Source organism: Erinaceus europaeus, chromosome 1 (genome assembly GCF_950295315.1).
Source record: "Erinaceus europaeus chromosome 1, mEriEur2.1, whole genome shotgun sequence".
Lineage (NCBI taxonomy): Eukaryota > Metazoa > Chordata > Mammalia > Eulipotyphla > Erinaceidae > Erinaceus > Erinaceus europaeus.
The window spans coordinates 151,016,671-151,030,777 of record NC_080162.1 but is presented as its reverse complement, the minus strand read 5'-3'; the positions used below and the strand labels follow the sequence as shown (position 1 = coordinate 151,030,777).

General features: G+C 60.8%; 2 protein-coding genes across 4 annotated transcripts; one reads left to right on the top strand and one right to left on the bottom strand.

The window, feature by feature from the left end:
• Positions 1 to 248: 248 nt before the first annotated feature.
• On the top strand, positions 249 to 2,951 carry LOC103107293 (sphingomyelin phosphodiesterase 5). Its single transcript, XM_007516069.3, has 7 exons — positions 249 to 1,452; positions 1,542 to 1,614; positions 1,742 to 1,882; positions 1,960 to 2,049; positions 2,120 to 2,183; positions 2,250 to 2,385; positions 2,461 to 2,951. Exons 1-7 carry the CDS (start codon positions 301 to 303, stop codon positions 2,551 to 2,553), a joined length of 1,749 nt encoding a protein of 582 aa, XP_007516131.3. The 5' UTR covers positions 249 to 300; the 3' UTR covers positions 2,554 to 2,951.
• Positions 2,621 to 13,030, bottom strand: OPLAH (5-oxoprolinase, ATP-hydrolysing). 3 transcript variants are annotated; one of them, XM_060197608.1, is made up of 27 exons: positions 12,876 to 13,030; positions 10,752 to 10,975; positions 10,464 to 10,655; positions 9,963 to 10,062; positions 9,755 to 9,878; positions 9,483 to 9,678; positions 9,238 to 9,403; positions 9,008 to 9,146; positions 8,856 to 8,923; positions 8,444 to 8,709; positions 8,214 to 8,326; positions 7,936 to 8,106; positions 7,619 to 7,756; positions 7,383 to 7,521; positions 7,170 to 7,282; positions 6,825 to 6,976; positions 6,110 to 6,270; positions 5,920 to 6,021; positions 5,675 to 5,849; positions 4,570 to 4,754; positions 4,312 to 4,458; positions 4,083 to 4,217; positions 3,830 to 3,979; positions 3,505 to 3,662; positions 3,260 to 3,420; positions 3,036 to 3,133; positions 2,621 to 2,829 (listed from the first exon to the last, which is right to left on the bottom strand). In XM_060197608.1, the coding sequence occupies exons 2-27, from the start codon at positions 10,920 to 10,922 to the stop codon at positions 2,683 to 2,685; spliced, it is 3,867 nt and encodes a 1,288-aa protein (XP_060053591.1). In that variant the 5' UTR covers positions 10,923 to 10,975; positions 12,876 to 13,030; the 3' UTR covers positions 2,621 to 2,682. The 3 variants fall into 3 exon arrangements, with proteins under 3 accessions (XP_060053591.1, XP_016040647.1, XP_016040648.1); XM_016185161.2 differs by lacking the exon at positions 12,876 to 13,030 and adding an exon at positions 11,388 to 11,453; XM_016185162.2 differs by lacking the exon at positions 12,876 to 13,030 and having other exon boundaries at positions 8,444 to 8,604; positions 10,752 to 10,984.
• Positions 13,031 to 14,107: the final 1,077 nt, after the last annotated feature.

The following is a 14,107-nucleotide window of genomic DNA, read 5'->3' as shown; positions in this document are numbered from 1 at the left end:
GACGGGGCGCATATCTATCTGGAGACTTGCTTCTCGAGTCAAGTGCACCTCCCCACCCCCACCTCACCTCCCCACCCCCACCTCACCCCCCCACCCCCCCCCACCCCCGCCGCCACTTTCCCTAGCAGTGAAAGTTCCTAGCAGCAGGACTCCAGCAGCTTTGTCATCAATGCAATGAAAGACGCTGAGCACAGGATCAGGGCGGGGCGGGGCGATGTGTCGGACACTGCTGTCGAGGGAGCAGAAGCTGGGTACAGCCTCAGCCACTCCTTTTTGCTGGGCACACAGGCACTGTCCTCGATGGCGCTGGGCCCCTGGGCCCGGGTGCAGAGGCGTTCCCGCCTGGGTTCTCCCTGCAACCGCGGGGCGGTGCCAGAGGGCCTGGGGCGGGCCTTCGAGGACAGGGTCCCTTTCGCTTTCCTTTTATTCTCTGCAACGGCCGCGCCGCCGGTGAGGAGAGGGCACCGTGCAGGACCCCCAGCGCACGCGCAGAGACACTGGACACAACCCCTGCAAGGCGGGGCTCTGCGGTGGCGCCACGTGGCCTTGACCTCTGTGACGCCCTTGCTGCTTCAGCGGAAGCACCAACGACCACTGACTAGCATGAATGAGTCGCCTGGCGGCATGCAGCCCCCTCCAGTCTGGCCCCCAAGCCCTGACGCCCTGCGCCCCTCGCCCTTTCCACACCCAGCGCTGCACGCCCTGCACACCCTGGCCCGCGCCCTGCTCTTCCCGTCCTACTGGCTGCTGGACCAGCTACTGCTCTACCTTGCGCCATACCCCCAGCCCCGGCCGTGCAGCCGGAGTGTTCTGCGCGCCATCGCCAGCTCCATCGTAGTGCTGCTGCTACTCGCATCCCTGCCCCTGGCACTACCCAGCCTACTGCTGTGGCTGCTACTGCAGGCCTGGCGCCGCCCCTTCTGCTACCAGCCCCCTCCTCATTGCTGGACGCCCCCAGCACCCTGGCGCCCCCGGGATGAGCCTGCCCGCTGCTTTGGCTTTCTCAGCGCCAACGTGTGTCTGCTCCCCAATGGGCCAGCGCGTTTCAACAACTTGCAGCACAGCCAGCAGCGCGCCACTGCTGTGGGCACAGTGCTGCTCGCCCACCTGCAGGGCTCTTGCTATGGCGCCACTGGGTGCAGCCCTCAGGCACTGGGGACTCTAGGTGGGGCACTGACATCCAAGGTGCCGGCAGGCCTGGATTTTGTGTGCCTGCAGGAGGTGTTTGACCTACGCGCATCCAGGCGCCTAGTGCGCTCTCTGGCACCCCACCTGGGCCCAGTCCTGTACGACGTGGGCACGTTTGGCCTGCAGTCTGGCCCATACCTCAAGCTGCTGAGCAGTGGGCTGCTGCTGGCCTCAAGATACCCGCTGCTACGAGCTGCCTTTCGGGCCTTCCCTGATGCAAGGCAAGAAGACGCCTTGGCCTCCAAGGGGCTGCTCTCCGCACAGGTACGCGCCTTCCCTCTACAGCAAACCCAGGCCTGGGAGGGGGCAGAGTGGCCCAGGTCTGGATGGCTGGGTGGTCTGTGGTGTTGCAGGCACAGTTGGGCTTCCTGGACAGGCGTCGCATCGTGGGCTTCCTGCACTGCACACACTTGGTTGCACAAAGAGGTGAGTGCTAGGGCAGGCCTTTGGGGCCTCTGTAGTCTCCACCCCCTGCCACAGACACTTCAATTCTGGAGGTGGGGAGGAGTGGCTGGGGGCGATTCTCTCTGACCCCTCACCACACCCTTCACAGAGGACGGGCCTCTGCGCTGCAAACAGATGACACAGCTGCTGGAATGGGTCAAGCAGTTTGAGGCTGAAAGCCGCCAGAGTGATGAAGAGGTGGCCTTCAGTGTGTTCCTGGGTGACTTGAACTTTGACAACTGCTCTCCAGGTAAGGCTCACTTACCACTGGTGAGAAAGCTGGGCAGGAGGTGGGGATTCACCCACAAAACTCCCTCTACTCCACAGAGAATGCACTGGAACAAGAGCACCCGCTTTTCTGTCACTTTCGAGACCCCTGCAGGCTAGGCGTGCGCCAGGACCAGCCCTGGGCCCTGGGTATGCTCCCAGAGGATGGTGGGGGCTGGAGGGAAGGAGCACTGACAACCTTCAGATCTCTCTCCTGCAGGCACCTTACTGAACACCTCAACACTGCACCATTCAGTGGCCTGTTCCCCAGAAATGCTATATAAGTGAGTAACAACTGGAGGGGGCCTAGTGTCAGGTCCCCTGACCCTGGTGACACTGCCTCTCCTCAGGGCCCTGGAGCAGGAAGAAGGGCGCCACCACTACATGGCTGGCCCACTGGGTGGAGACCACCCATCTAAGAGCTGGAGGGGCCGGCGCCTGGACTACATCATGTACCGTGAGATGCCCAGAAGCTCACTGAGCCCGGTAAGTACCAGAGCTCAGGGTGGCAACCAGGGTGACAGGCATGGGGCCTCACCTCACCCAGGCATCCATCCCCAGGAGGTAGAACAGGTGACCTTCAGCACCGCACTGGCAGGGCTCACAGACCACCTGGCTGTGGGACTTCGCCTCCGGGTTTCTACCACTGCCTAAGGCAGGCAAGCGGGCACCAAGTCGACATCTTTGTGGTGCATGGAAAAAGGGACTCACGGACACAGCATAAGCCAAGCCAGGTCGCTGCTGGGAAAAGAGCGGCCTGGAGGATCTTTATTGCTTGGACCCTCACACAGCTTCTTGGGCCCTGCGGTACTCATAGACACTTCCCCTCTCTGAGAAGGCCGAGGGTTGTGGGGGTGATCCCGGCGGTGGCGCTGGGTCCTCAGGGTCCCCATAGCCTCCGCCGCCTGGAGTGTGCAGGCAGAATACATCCTGTGAAGCAGAGGCTGGTTCAGCTGGGGGTGGTCCCTCCCCACCCTCCCCCCTGTGGCCCCCAAGAGGCTCCCCCAGGCGTTCATTTGTCTTCCTAGTGAAATTAAACTTGGTCTCCGGTTCGCTTTTGCAACTCTGTTCATTTTGTGGGGCAGGGGTTCCAATGGGGGACAGGACGTGGGGCTGGAGGGGGCCACGGGCCTTACCCCTGGGTACACGGACACCGAAGTCTTTCCGCCCAGATTCACCGTTCGGCCGTCCTTGCGGATCAGAAGGTTTAGACCACGCGCTCCTGGCTCGCCCCCTGCGGGAGAAGGAAGCATGGAGATTGGCACATTGGTGGAGGTGAGGGAGTCTGTGGGGCGATAGGGCAGGCCGAGCGGAAGACAGGGTGCAGGCAGTGAACAGACCGGAATGGGGAGCTGCTCACCGTGGAGCCCGTAGGGTCTGAAGGCTCGGCGCTCCGTCAGCACGGACAACAGCGCCTCCTCTCGGAAAAGCATCTCGCGGACGACACCATCCCCTCCCCGGAAACGACCGCGGCCCCCAGAGCCCGGCCTCAGCTGGAAGCGACGCAAGATGACCGGGTACCTGGCGGAGCCAGGGGCTCAGCACCGCCCGCCGTGCTTCCCGGCCCCCGCCCCGGGCCGCCCCTACGCCTGCCCCGGCTCGCACCGGCTCTCGAGGATCTCCGGGTCGGTGATGCGCGTGTTGGTCATGTGGCTGTGCACGCCGCTGCGCCCATGCCAACCGGGGCCCGCGCCCGCGCCGCCCGCCACAGTCTCGTAGTAGCCCATGTGGGCGTTACCCAGGGTCACGTTGTTCATGCAGCCCTGGGGGGAGAGGGCGGAGGGCGCGAGAGCTCAGCTCCTGGGCTTCCCCTCCGGACACGCCCTCAGCAGCCAGGGCCACGCCCACCCTCTGGTCCAAGTTCCCGTTGGGTCACGCCCACCCCATGGGCCACGCCTCCTCGTTGGACCACACCCGCCCCCAGCCTCACCTGGGAGGCGGCGCAGGCCCCGAAGGCCGCCAGGATGACATCCACCACGCGCTGCGAAGTTAGCACATTGCCGCCGACCACAGCCGCCTCGGAGGATGGGTCCAGGATGGAGCCCTTCGGAATTACCACGCGCACCGGCGCTAGGCAGCCCTGGGGTAGGGGGTGGAGGGTGGGCATAGGGACAGCTAGGAGACAATCCAGGAAGAACTCGGCCACTGGCGGCCCCAGGATGGCTGGGGTGAAGTGGGCGCACCTGGTTGAGCGGGATATCGCGGCCCACCAAGCAGCGCAGGCAGTAGATGAGGGCGGACAGCGTGATGGCCCGCGGGGCATTGAGGTTGCCAAACACTTCGGACCCCGTGCCGCTGAAGTCAAACACCGCGCTGCCCTACCCACCGGGAGGGGAAAGGAAGTCAGTAGCCAAGCAGGGTGTTCAGGGAAAGCGGCTTCATCCCCGAGAAGGCCCCTCCCCCGACTCCCACCTGGCTCAGGTTGATCTGCACTCGGAGCCGGATAGGTGAGCCGTCATCCAGGTGGTCTTCGGCGGACACCTCCAGAGGCAGGCCCCGCGCCTGCCGGGAAGTTCCAAAGGCACGCAGCATATCCCGTACTGCCAGCTCTGCATTTGCCTACAGAAAGCACTTGCCAGTTTAGTAACAACCCTGCCATCTTGGGGGAGGCAGGGGCCCCTCTCCTCCTCCTCAACTGTACCCAGTACCTGCCCTGCTCCCCAGGCCCACCTGAATGTGGCCCATGTAAGCCTGCACCACGTCCAAGCCGTACTGCCCAATGAGCTCCCCCACCAGCTGGATGCCCTTCTGGTTGGCTGCCACTTGGGCTCGGAGATCTGACAGGTTGTCGTGCAGGTTCCTGGTCCCACTGCAGCCAGGGAACTTGCCTGGTGCCCGAAGGGCCTCAGTAACTGCTGTATTGGATGGGTGACCACTGAGCACACCCCAGGTCTCAGACCACCTACTGTCCTACTTCTCACCAGTGCACCTCTGCTGGGCATGGTGCTGGTGCCCCAAAACCCCAATGACTCCTCCGATGTCCCCCACAATTCCTTTGGCTCCACCCAACTTCTTAATGTCCGAACTCCACATCCCAGGGGGGATAGGCCTAAGAGGGTGGCCACTTGGCCTATGACTCCAGAAGTAAAGGCATCAGGAAGAGTACAGGGGCCTCATCCCCTAGCAAACTCCCCTCTCTCTTATTCCTCACTGCCTGGTCCTGCTCCCTCTTCCATTCACACTGCCCTGATGGAGTGCTGGGGGCCCCACTGAAAGTGCACAGCAGACATGCACACCCTGTACACAGCATGCCACACTGGTCCTGGCCCCAGGCTGCTCAGTCTGGCTCATAGTCCTCCCCCATGGTCAGGCCCTGCTGTGTCCTCTGCCACATGCCTGTCCCCACCCCCACATTGACCATGGGAGTAGACAAGCTTTTGAGTTACCCTTTGTGTATTCTGTAACAGCATGTGGCTGTTACCCCACCTTCTACATTTCCTATTCTTATTCTGGGATGTCCCCCAACTCCAGACCACCCCAAGCTCCATGCAGCTTCGCCCCCTCCCTATAGTTCGATATCCATTAGTGCCAGAGGGCCCCCTCTCACCCCCCATCCTCCAGAGCCTCTCAGACTTGACTGCTCGTCTCACCTGCACATCCCACTGGACACCATCTTTACCTGCCCTTGAAGCACAGCAGCCTATAGGGCACCTCAGCACTCCCACCCACCCACCCTGCCCCCAACCTCCGGGTAGACCAGGCCCAGTCAGTATGCACCCAGCAGCCACATGTGCCAGTCTGAAGAAATCCCTCTTGTCCAGCCCCTTCTGCTTACCCTCCTCCTGAAAGACACCCCCCTGGACGAGTTTGAAGGACAGAAAGACAGCGCCCTCCTGCTGTAGTGTGGTGGAGTGGGGGGGCATAGAGCCTGGTGTGATGCCACCTATATCTGCATGGTGCCCACGACTGGCCACGTAGAATACAGGCCGGGTCTGACCAGGCCAGAAGACCTAGGAGTGGAGAACACCACCAGTCAGTTGTGCCAGGCACCCCCACCCCAGAAGGCGGCCCAGGCCTTACCGGTGTGATAACAGTCAGGTCCGGCAAGTGGCTGCCCCCTGCACTTGGGTGGTTGCTCAGCAGTACATCACCAGGGTGGAGGTCAGTCCCCAAGTGCTGGATCTGAAATGGGAGAACAGGTGCAGAGTGGTGGGTGCTGAGAAGCAAATGGGAGGGGGTGCAGGGTGCAAGGAGTAAGGATCATGCAAACCTGGAACTGCACTGTCTCCTGCATAGCACCCAGGTGCACAGGGATGTGGGGTGCATTGGAAACCAGTCCCCCATCTGGCCCGAAGAGAGCACAGGAGAAGTCCAGGCGCTCCTTGATGTTGGTGGAGATGGCTGTGCGCTGCAGGATGCGGCCCATCTGCTCTGGGGGCACAGAGTGGCCAGGCACCTGCTCACTGCCCCTCCACCAGCACAGCCCTCAAAGAAGGAGAGAAGTTGGACCCACCCCCTTCAAGGCCTTCCAGGCCCAGACACAGGATCTCAAGGGGACCGTGGCCCACCTGGACACAGTGATGCCAAACCAGGCCATGCCTGCACCTGTGTGAAGAAGAACTCCCTTCTTCCTTCCTCCCCACCCCTGTCTGTACACTCAGAAAGAACTTGGCAACCTACATGGCTCTTCTGCCCTGCCTAGCATAGCAAGAACCTGGAGTAGAGATATAGACCCCATTCCCCCAGCAAGGTCCCAGTCTGAGCTACACAGATGGGTCTCTGCTGGGCCTGTCCCCTGAACAGACAGGGCAGAAATCCCAGGCCACAGGGCCCCTGGCAGGAGGAAGGTGCTGACTCCCCCAGGCTGGCTGATGCCACACTATCTGCCCATGGCTAGCAGGATTCTACTGACCCCTCTAGTTCATTCTGCTGACTCCCTCCCAGAGAGAGCAGGGTCCCAGGAAAGAAAGGTGGCAGCCACTTACCAGCAATGCTCATGAAACGGTGTGAAAAGATGGACAGATGAATGGGGTCAAGCTGGGCTCCCACTGTACCAACAGCCTCAGCTCCCACTGAGATGCGGATGTCCCCAGTCTCAGTTACCTCTGCCTGGCAGCCTGGCTCCACCAGGATGGTGCTGGAGCAGGGGTGCAGAGTGGCTGGAGGAGCCAGGCCAGTCCCCCCTCAACGAGGGACTCCACATCCCCAGGTCAGGGGCACCCCAACCATATGGAGACCCCAGAGTCCACAGATACCTGTAGCCTTGAGACAGGGAACCTCCCCAGGGCCCCCCCCCCCCCCAGGCCTCATTACCCTGGACCTCAGCCTACCTGTTGTTGTCAATAATGAGGCAGGGGCCCTGGAGCTTGTGTCCATAGCCCAGCTCCCCTAACAGGTAGACAGGGGTCTCCTGATAGCCCCCTTCGAAGTAGCACTGGGTCACCTGTAAAGGGCAGGGAGCCAGCAGGTTCCTAGTTTCAGTGTCCACACCTGCCCCTGTGTCCCATAGGTGTGGGCAGGCTAGTCCCCATAGGGCCACCAACCTTATCTACCCGGGGTGGCCCAGTCTGAGCCTTGGGGGCATCCTCCAGGCGGAGGCCACTGCGGCCAGTTCCCCTCACCCGCACATCATCCACTGTCACCTGCCGCTCAGAGATGATGAAGCCGAACTCCCTCATGTACCTGTACACCCAGAACCCAAGGGACCATCAGGCACAGTGGTCAGGCCAGGCCTGCCTCTCACATGCACACATACACAAGCGTGCATGCAAGCACGCACCTCTCCACAAAGGCAGCTCCGAAGTCACCAGCACGGGGCGAGCGGGCAGTGGCCGGGTGCTGGTGGGCAGACACCATGAGGGCACAGTCAGTGCCCTGGTAACGTAGGTGCAGGAAGCTCTCAGTTCTGATCTGGGACCTGCAATGGCAGCAGAGGACACTCACAAAGGCCTCTTAGTCCTGCCCTAGTGTCCAGACAGAAGGCTTCTCCCAGCCCCGAGCCTGCCCAGTGCACTCCTGAAGAGGCCCCATCACTGCCTGCAAGGTCCACATACATTTGAAGGCTGCTAACCCCACCAGGCCAGCCAAGAGCCCCACCTGGGAAATCCCTGGGCCTGCAGGGCATCCACACACTGCTCCTCCAGCCGGCTCAGCCGCTGGTCCAGCTGCACAAAGGTCTCTGGGATGTAGGGCAGGGAGCAGGGCTCCTGTGCCTCATGCACCACATCAGCCAGGGCCAGCCCCAGTGCTGACAGCAGCCCACTATGCCTAGGAGAAGGGGGCAAGCATCAGTGAGAGGTGGGTTTCTCCCAGAGCCAGCTCCACCCCCCATTCATCCTGTCCACCCTGGGAGTGTTCCCTAGACCCAGACATACCTGTGGATGCGCACGGTGTCCATGCCCAGTGCCCGGGCAATGGCACAAGCATGCTGTCCACCGGCTCCCCCAAAGCAAGCCAGCACGTGAGCAGAGGGGTCATGGCCTCGAGCCTGCAGAGCAAGAGGGAACCAGTGGCTTCCCTCCCCACTTAACCCCCTTAACCCCCAACCCTCACCCACCAGACCGCCACAGTGGGAGACGGGTGGAAGGAGGGGGAAGGGTCTTACCTGCGTGAGTGCTCTGATGGGCCGGCACATGGCCTCATTGGCCACTCGCACAAACCCCATGGCCACCTCTTCCAGGCTCAGTGAGGAGGCTGGGCAAGGCCCGTTGGACAGGAAGCTGTTGACCTCGGTGGCCACAGCTTCCAGGGCTTTCCTGGAGGCCTCTGGGGACAGTGGCTGGTCCTCTCCCGGCCCAAAAATGCAAGGGAAGGAGGAGGGCAGCAGGCGACCCAGGACTAAATTTGCATCGGTCACTGTCACCGGGCCCCCTAATAAAGGTGCAAGTGAGGGCATTGGGCCTGAGGCAGGCATCAGGAGTGGGCAGTGGGGCTGGGGCTATGGGGATCACATAGGAAGTGGCTTGGCAGGCAAAAAGGGGAAGGGGCAGGGGAGGGGGAAGGGATTGGGCTCTTACCTTTGCGGTAACAGGCAGGCCCAGGATGGGCTCCTGCAGACTCAGGCCCCACCACAAATAGACCCGACCTTAGGGGAGGGGAGAATGGAATTTGAGGGGGCTAGGAGGCAGGCCTGGAGGCTCCCACTGAGGTGGTGGGTAGGAGCTCTGACCTAAAGAAAAGGCGGGAACCCCCTCCAGCTGCCACTGTATTGATGTCCAGCTGTGGGGCCTGGAGAGTGACACCGGCTGTACTGGCCTCAAAAACATGCTCAAACTCCCCAGCATAGCGACTCACGTCGGTGGATGTGCCTGGGGGATCAAGGCAGGGCAGTAAGAAGGTGCCTCCCCTCCTGGATGCTTGGTGCCCTCAAGACTCTGCAACCTCCCCTCTGTTCTCTACCTCCCATATCAAAGCCAATGACAGGGTGTCCTCCCTCTGCCTGGTAAGTGGTGGCCGAGTAGCCCACCACACCACCAGCAGGGCCTGAGAGCACTGCACGGGAGCCGCTGAAGGAGTCCATGGGCGCCAGACCACCATCAGAGCGCATGAACAACACCTGCACGTCCTGTGGGCAATGGTGGGTGGTGAGGGGCTTGGTGGCATGCACTGGGGGTGGCAAAGTCAGCAGGCAGGTGGTCTCTCACCTTAAGCTGGCCCTGGAATCCCCGGCGGAAGCCCTCCAGGTAGCGCTGGATGGTGGGTGTGAGGTAGGCATCAGCACAGGCTGTGTGTCCCCGTGGCACGATGCGCACCATGGGCATAGCCTCCGAGGACAGTGACACGTGCGTGAAGCCCAGCTCCCGGGCCAGCGCACCCACCTGCTGCTCATGCTGGGCCCACCTAGGATGATGATTCAGTGGCACTACCCCTCCCACCCTTGGCCCCCTGCCCTGCCCCATGGGCCCCCCATGCTCACGTATAGGAGTGCATGAGCACTATGGCCAAGCTGCGGATGCCCCTGGACAGAAGCCCCTCCAGTTTTCCACGAAGACTCCTCAGGTCCACTGGCTGCTGCACCTCCAACAGGTCCCCCGTGCGTCCTACAAGGGAGCCCAGTGCTACCAGTTCAGAAGTGTGGAGAGGCTGAGGCAGCCCCAGAACCTGCACACAAACGCATGGCTCACCCTTGACTGGTGTCCCTGCATCCGGCTCTCCTCGGTACAGCACCACTCGCTCCTCCACCTCCAGCACTTCCTCATACAACACCTCAGGCATGGACACAGCCTGCGGCAGCAGAGGATCAAAAAAAGCCAGAGCTGGGAAGCACAGCCTGGGGGCTGTGGACAGGCCCAGGCCACAGGCGGGTCTGGCACCTCTTTTTCCAGGGTGCTGGGGTATGAATAACTGTGTCACCACCACCACTACCACCCCAGGGCAACTCTCCCAGAATCCAGAAGTGGGAGTGCTGGTGGGGATAAGTGAGAGCAGAGGACAAACAGGGACAAGAGTTAAGCACCCTGAAGGTTATAACCCTGTGAGTGCCCAAAACTTTCTGCCTGTCTGCCAGCTGGTGACCACAGCCAGGCAATGAATGCCTAGTCCACAGACTCCCTCCCCAGAGGAACAAAGCCTTTCTAGGAAGATGGGACTGCGCCACCAGGCCACCCCAGTGTGAATGAACTCACCAGGTCAAAGAGGTCCTGGCGGGCCTGGGTGCCGATGTGCAGCAGGTCTCGGAAGCCACTCGTCACCAGCAGGGCCACCCGCTCCCCCCGCCTCTCCAGCAGTGCGTTGGTGGCCACGGTGGTACCCATGCGGATGCTGGCAATACGACTGGTGTCCAAAGGCCTGTCCCGGGGCAGCAGCACACCCCCCTCCTGGGGGCCAACACCAGGTCAGCATCAGGCCTCTGCTCTGGTGGGTGCAGGGGTGGGGTAGCACTGCCCAGCCCACCCACCACTCTACCTGCCCACCTGCTCCAGGATGCGGCGAATACCCTCAGTGGGAGCATCTGAGTAGTTGGCTGGGTCCTCAGAAAGCAGCTTTAGGACCCTCACGTGTCCTCCGGGACACCGGGCGAAGACATCAGTGAAGGTTCCTCCGCGGTCGATGGCAAAATGGAAACGCCCCTCGGGACTGCCCATGCTGACTGGGCTGGAGACCAGTGGCAGCTCTTCCGCTTGTGAACCTGGGAGAACTGGACGAACTAGGGTCAGTGGGTACGTCTGGGTCACAGGGGAAGGGGGGTGTCCAAGCCCAGGTGGGGTGGAACCAGATCTGCAGGAGCCAGCTCAGAGGGCTCTGGCAGTGGGATTGCAGGGCTGTGTCCCGCACCCCCACTCCCACCACAACCACCATTACCCAGCTCTGAGGGACCTGCTAGGGAGCACGTGAATCCTAGGCAGTGCTGGCCTTCCCGAGGTGGAAGTGAGGCAAGACCCCTCCCTTTGACTGGTGTCCCAAAGGCTCGACCTTGAGGCCCAAGCCCATGCCGGACACAGGGACTGGGAGGAGCCTGCGCTGGTCCCTGGGGCGTGGCCGGGAAGCCCCAGAGGAGGGGGGGAGGGAGGGGCAGTGCCGACAGGAAGGAGACTCAGAATAGCGTCCACCTGACCACGGAGTTGTAGGTCTCCGGGATGGTCTGCTGCTGAGCTCCTCCGGCTGGCCTACGCCCGCCCCCCACCCCCCGACCCGGGGAGGGGCCTGCTTGCCAGAGCGGAAGCGAGGCCCGCCCTCAAACCCTACAGGTCCCGCGCCTGGCTGCCCGGCTTGCGTCAGGATGGGCCTGTCTGGAGCTGCCCTGCTCCACCTGCTGCCCGCACCCCCCCCCGCGTCGTGCTCACCCCTTTCCTTGCACGCGCCTTCCTTGCACCTTGCTTAGCCGTGTGTGCCTGGACGCCCTGCAAACCCACCTGCATTCTGCACCAAAGATGAGGCAGCCGCACTAGTACACCTGAACCCAGGCCAGCTCCAAGTGCGGCCTTGCCCAGCAAGCAAGTGCAGGGACGCCTTTGTGCCATAGCTGGGAGCAGGATTCCCCCAACCCCACCCCACCCCATACCTGCTTCCCCCAGATAGCTGAGACTTGGAGTGACACGACATCCTGGCTGATATCCCCAGAGGCAGGGACCAATCCAGTGGTGCTGACCAATGCGTGTTTATTTAGGTATGCATTGGAGCTGTAAAGTGGAAACAGCCCGTCGTCCCCCCCGCCCCCAATCTCATTGGGGCTGGCCATTATCCCAAGCAGAATGAACAGCAGGTGCAGGAGAACCTCATGGTATATGAGGTGGCCAGACAGAGAAACCTCCTGGATGCCTCTCTCTTTCTCCCACTCTCTCTCTCTCTCTCTCTCACGCACACACACACACACACACAGAGAGAGAGAGAGAGAGAGAGAGAGACTGCTCCCATGAGCCCTACTGGCCTCAGAGCCTGCTTGGTCCTTGGGAGGTAAACCATGTGAGGAGACATAGTCTAATGACAACAGGGTTCCCTAGTGATGGTGACCTCTGACAGCCCTGAGTCCTCACCCATGGATGAGGATTAAATGACAGGCAGGCATTCAATAGTTTCAGAAGCACTGGTCCAAATGTCCAACACAAATCACAACAAGAAAGACAGACACACAAGAGCCACTACTCAGAGCCAGACCAGTTTCTATAACCTCTGGCCCCTTGCACCTACTGCCTTTGGCCTCCCAGACCCCCCCCCCCCCGTTCTGTAGGACAGGTGTAATGGCTCCAACACCTCACCATGCAGGGTCTGGCCTGGGAGCCAACACATGGACCTCAGCTGCCAGCTTGGGCTACTGACCATGTTCAGATAATTGCCACCACATGGCAGGTGCACTCCATGATGACCCCCAGACCCTGATGCCTCCTACCCCATCCTTCATGCCCAGCTGGTGTGAACTGGAAAGCTTCATCCAGCCTCAAGCCTCCTCCACTTCAGTCCAGCTTGGCTCCCTTGTCATATTCTTGGAGATGTCACTTCTACCCTTCAACCCTCCAGAGCATCCCATCATGACCTCACACTCTGGGGTTCTGCTCCTCTTTGACTCTGCAGAGTATACAGGACCTGCAGGCATGGCTCACCTCGTTCGACATCCTTGAACTTGATGATCCTGCGTCTGGACAGCCGGGGACTAGCGGTACCCTCAGTCAGGAGCCCTGATCCGCAGAAACCCAGGCTGCTGGTCCGGTTCCTGAGCACCAGCTTCAGCTCCTGGTTCTCCTGGATGAGCTGTACCAGACGCCGCAGCTCCTCGTTCTCCTGTGCCAGCCGCTGGATCTCCTGCCGCAGGCCCTCGTAGCTGCTGAGGAGGGACATGCCCGGCAGTGGGGGTGGGGACAGCTGCCAGCAGTGGACGGCAAACAGCCAGGTCCAGCCACCCCGCCATTGTGAGGTCAGCAGCTGCCCAACCACATTCTGGGCCTTCAGGACCTCTGACCTCTCAGCTTTACCGAGGCCTGAAACTTTGGTGGCACAGGTCCCTTCCTGGAGCCCCTCCTGGAGGGTGGACCCTCATCCTGTTCTGCCAGGGGTCAGAGAGGTTCAGACACCCCAGACTACCTTGCCCCAGGCAGACCTTTGACTGCCACTGCCAATGCCAATAGTAGATAGGGGTGACTGGCCATGAGGGTGTCCAAGGAACTGGAGGAAAAGTAGGAAATGAAACAATTGGGCCTGGAAGACTACTCAGCAGTTTCACAGATGTATGTTCATTCTATGGCACCATAATTTAAAAAGAGAGAAAGAAGTGTGGGGGAGACAGCATAATGGTTCTGCACAAGACCTTCTTGCCTAAAGCTCCAAAGTCCCAGGTTCAATCCTCCACACCACCATAAGCCAGAGTTGAGCAGTGCTCTGATCAGAGAGAGAGAGGAAACAGGGACTGCAGTCCCCAAAGTGGAGGTAAAGGGTATCAAGTGGACAGTGACAGAGGGGGTACTGGCACCTCAGTGCTGGATATGTGGTATAATCATATACAATATGACAGAAGGTCAGGTTGGATCCCCAAAACATGTAATGTTGAAGGGATGGGGGGAGGCTGTTCAACAGTGACATCTGCCTGGGGGAGGGGTACAGTCTGGCACTGTAAGAGAGCACCAAACACAGACAGGTGGATTCCACAGATGGTGGGCAGTGTTGCGGTGAAAATATATATTGGCTATTTTAAATAGCTCACCTAGACAGTACAACTATTTAGTCACACACGTGACCCAAGTTTAAGACCAGCCCCTGCTTCATTGGAGGAAACTCTAGCCTATCTTTTTTTTTTTTTTTTTTGCCTCCAGTGTTATTGCTGTGCTCGGTGTTTACACTA

Bases quoted from the DNA above. Each gene is read 5' to 3' on its own strand.
- LOC103107293 (XM_007516069.3), top strand. From the start codon at position 301: ATGGCGCTGGGCCCCTGGGCCCGGGTGCAGAGGCGTTCCCGCCTGGGT. The intron at 1,453-1,541 runs GTACGCGCCTTC...GTGGTGTTGCAG, and splicing joins AGGGGCTGCTCTCCGCACAG to GCACAGTTGGGCTTCCTGGA. The intron at 2,184-2,249 runs GTGAGTAACAAC...GCCTCTCCTCAG, and splicing joins TCCCCAGAAATGCTATATAA to GGCCCTGGAGCAGGAAGAAG.
- OPLAH (XM_060197608.1), bottom strand. From the start codon at position 10,922: ATGGGCAGTCCCGAGGGGCGTTTCCATTTTGCCATCGACCGCGGAGGA. The intron at 9,879-9,962 runs GTGAGCCATGCG...GCTCCCTTGTAG, and splicing joins TGCAGGGACACCAGTCAAGG to GACGCACGGGGGACCTGTTG. The intron at 7,283-7,382 runs GTTGGTGGCCCT...TGCCCTTTACAG, and splicing joins GGCCACCCCGGGTAGATAAG to GTGACCCAGTGCTACTTCGA.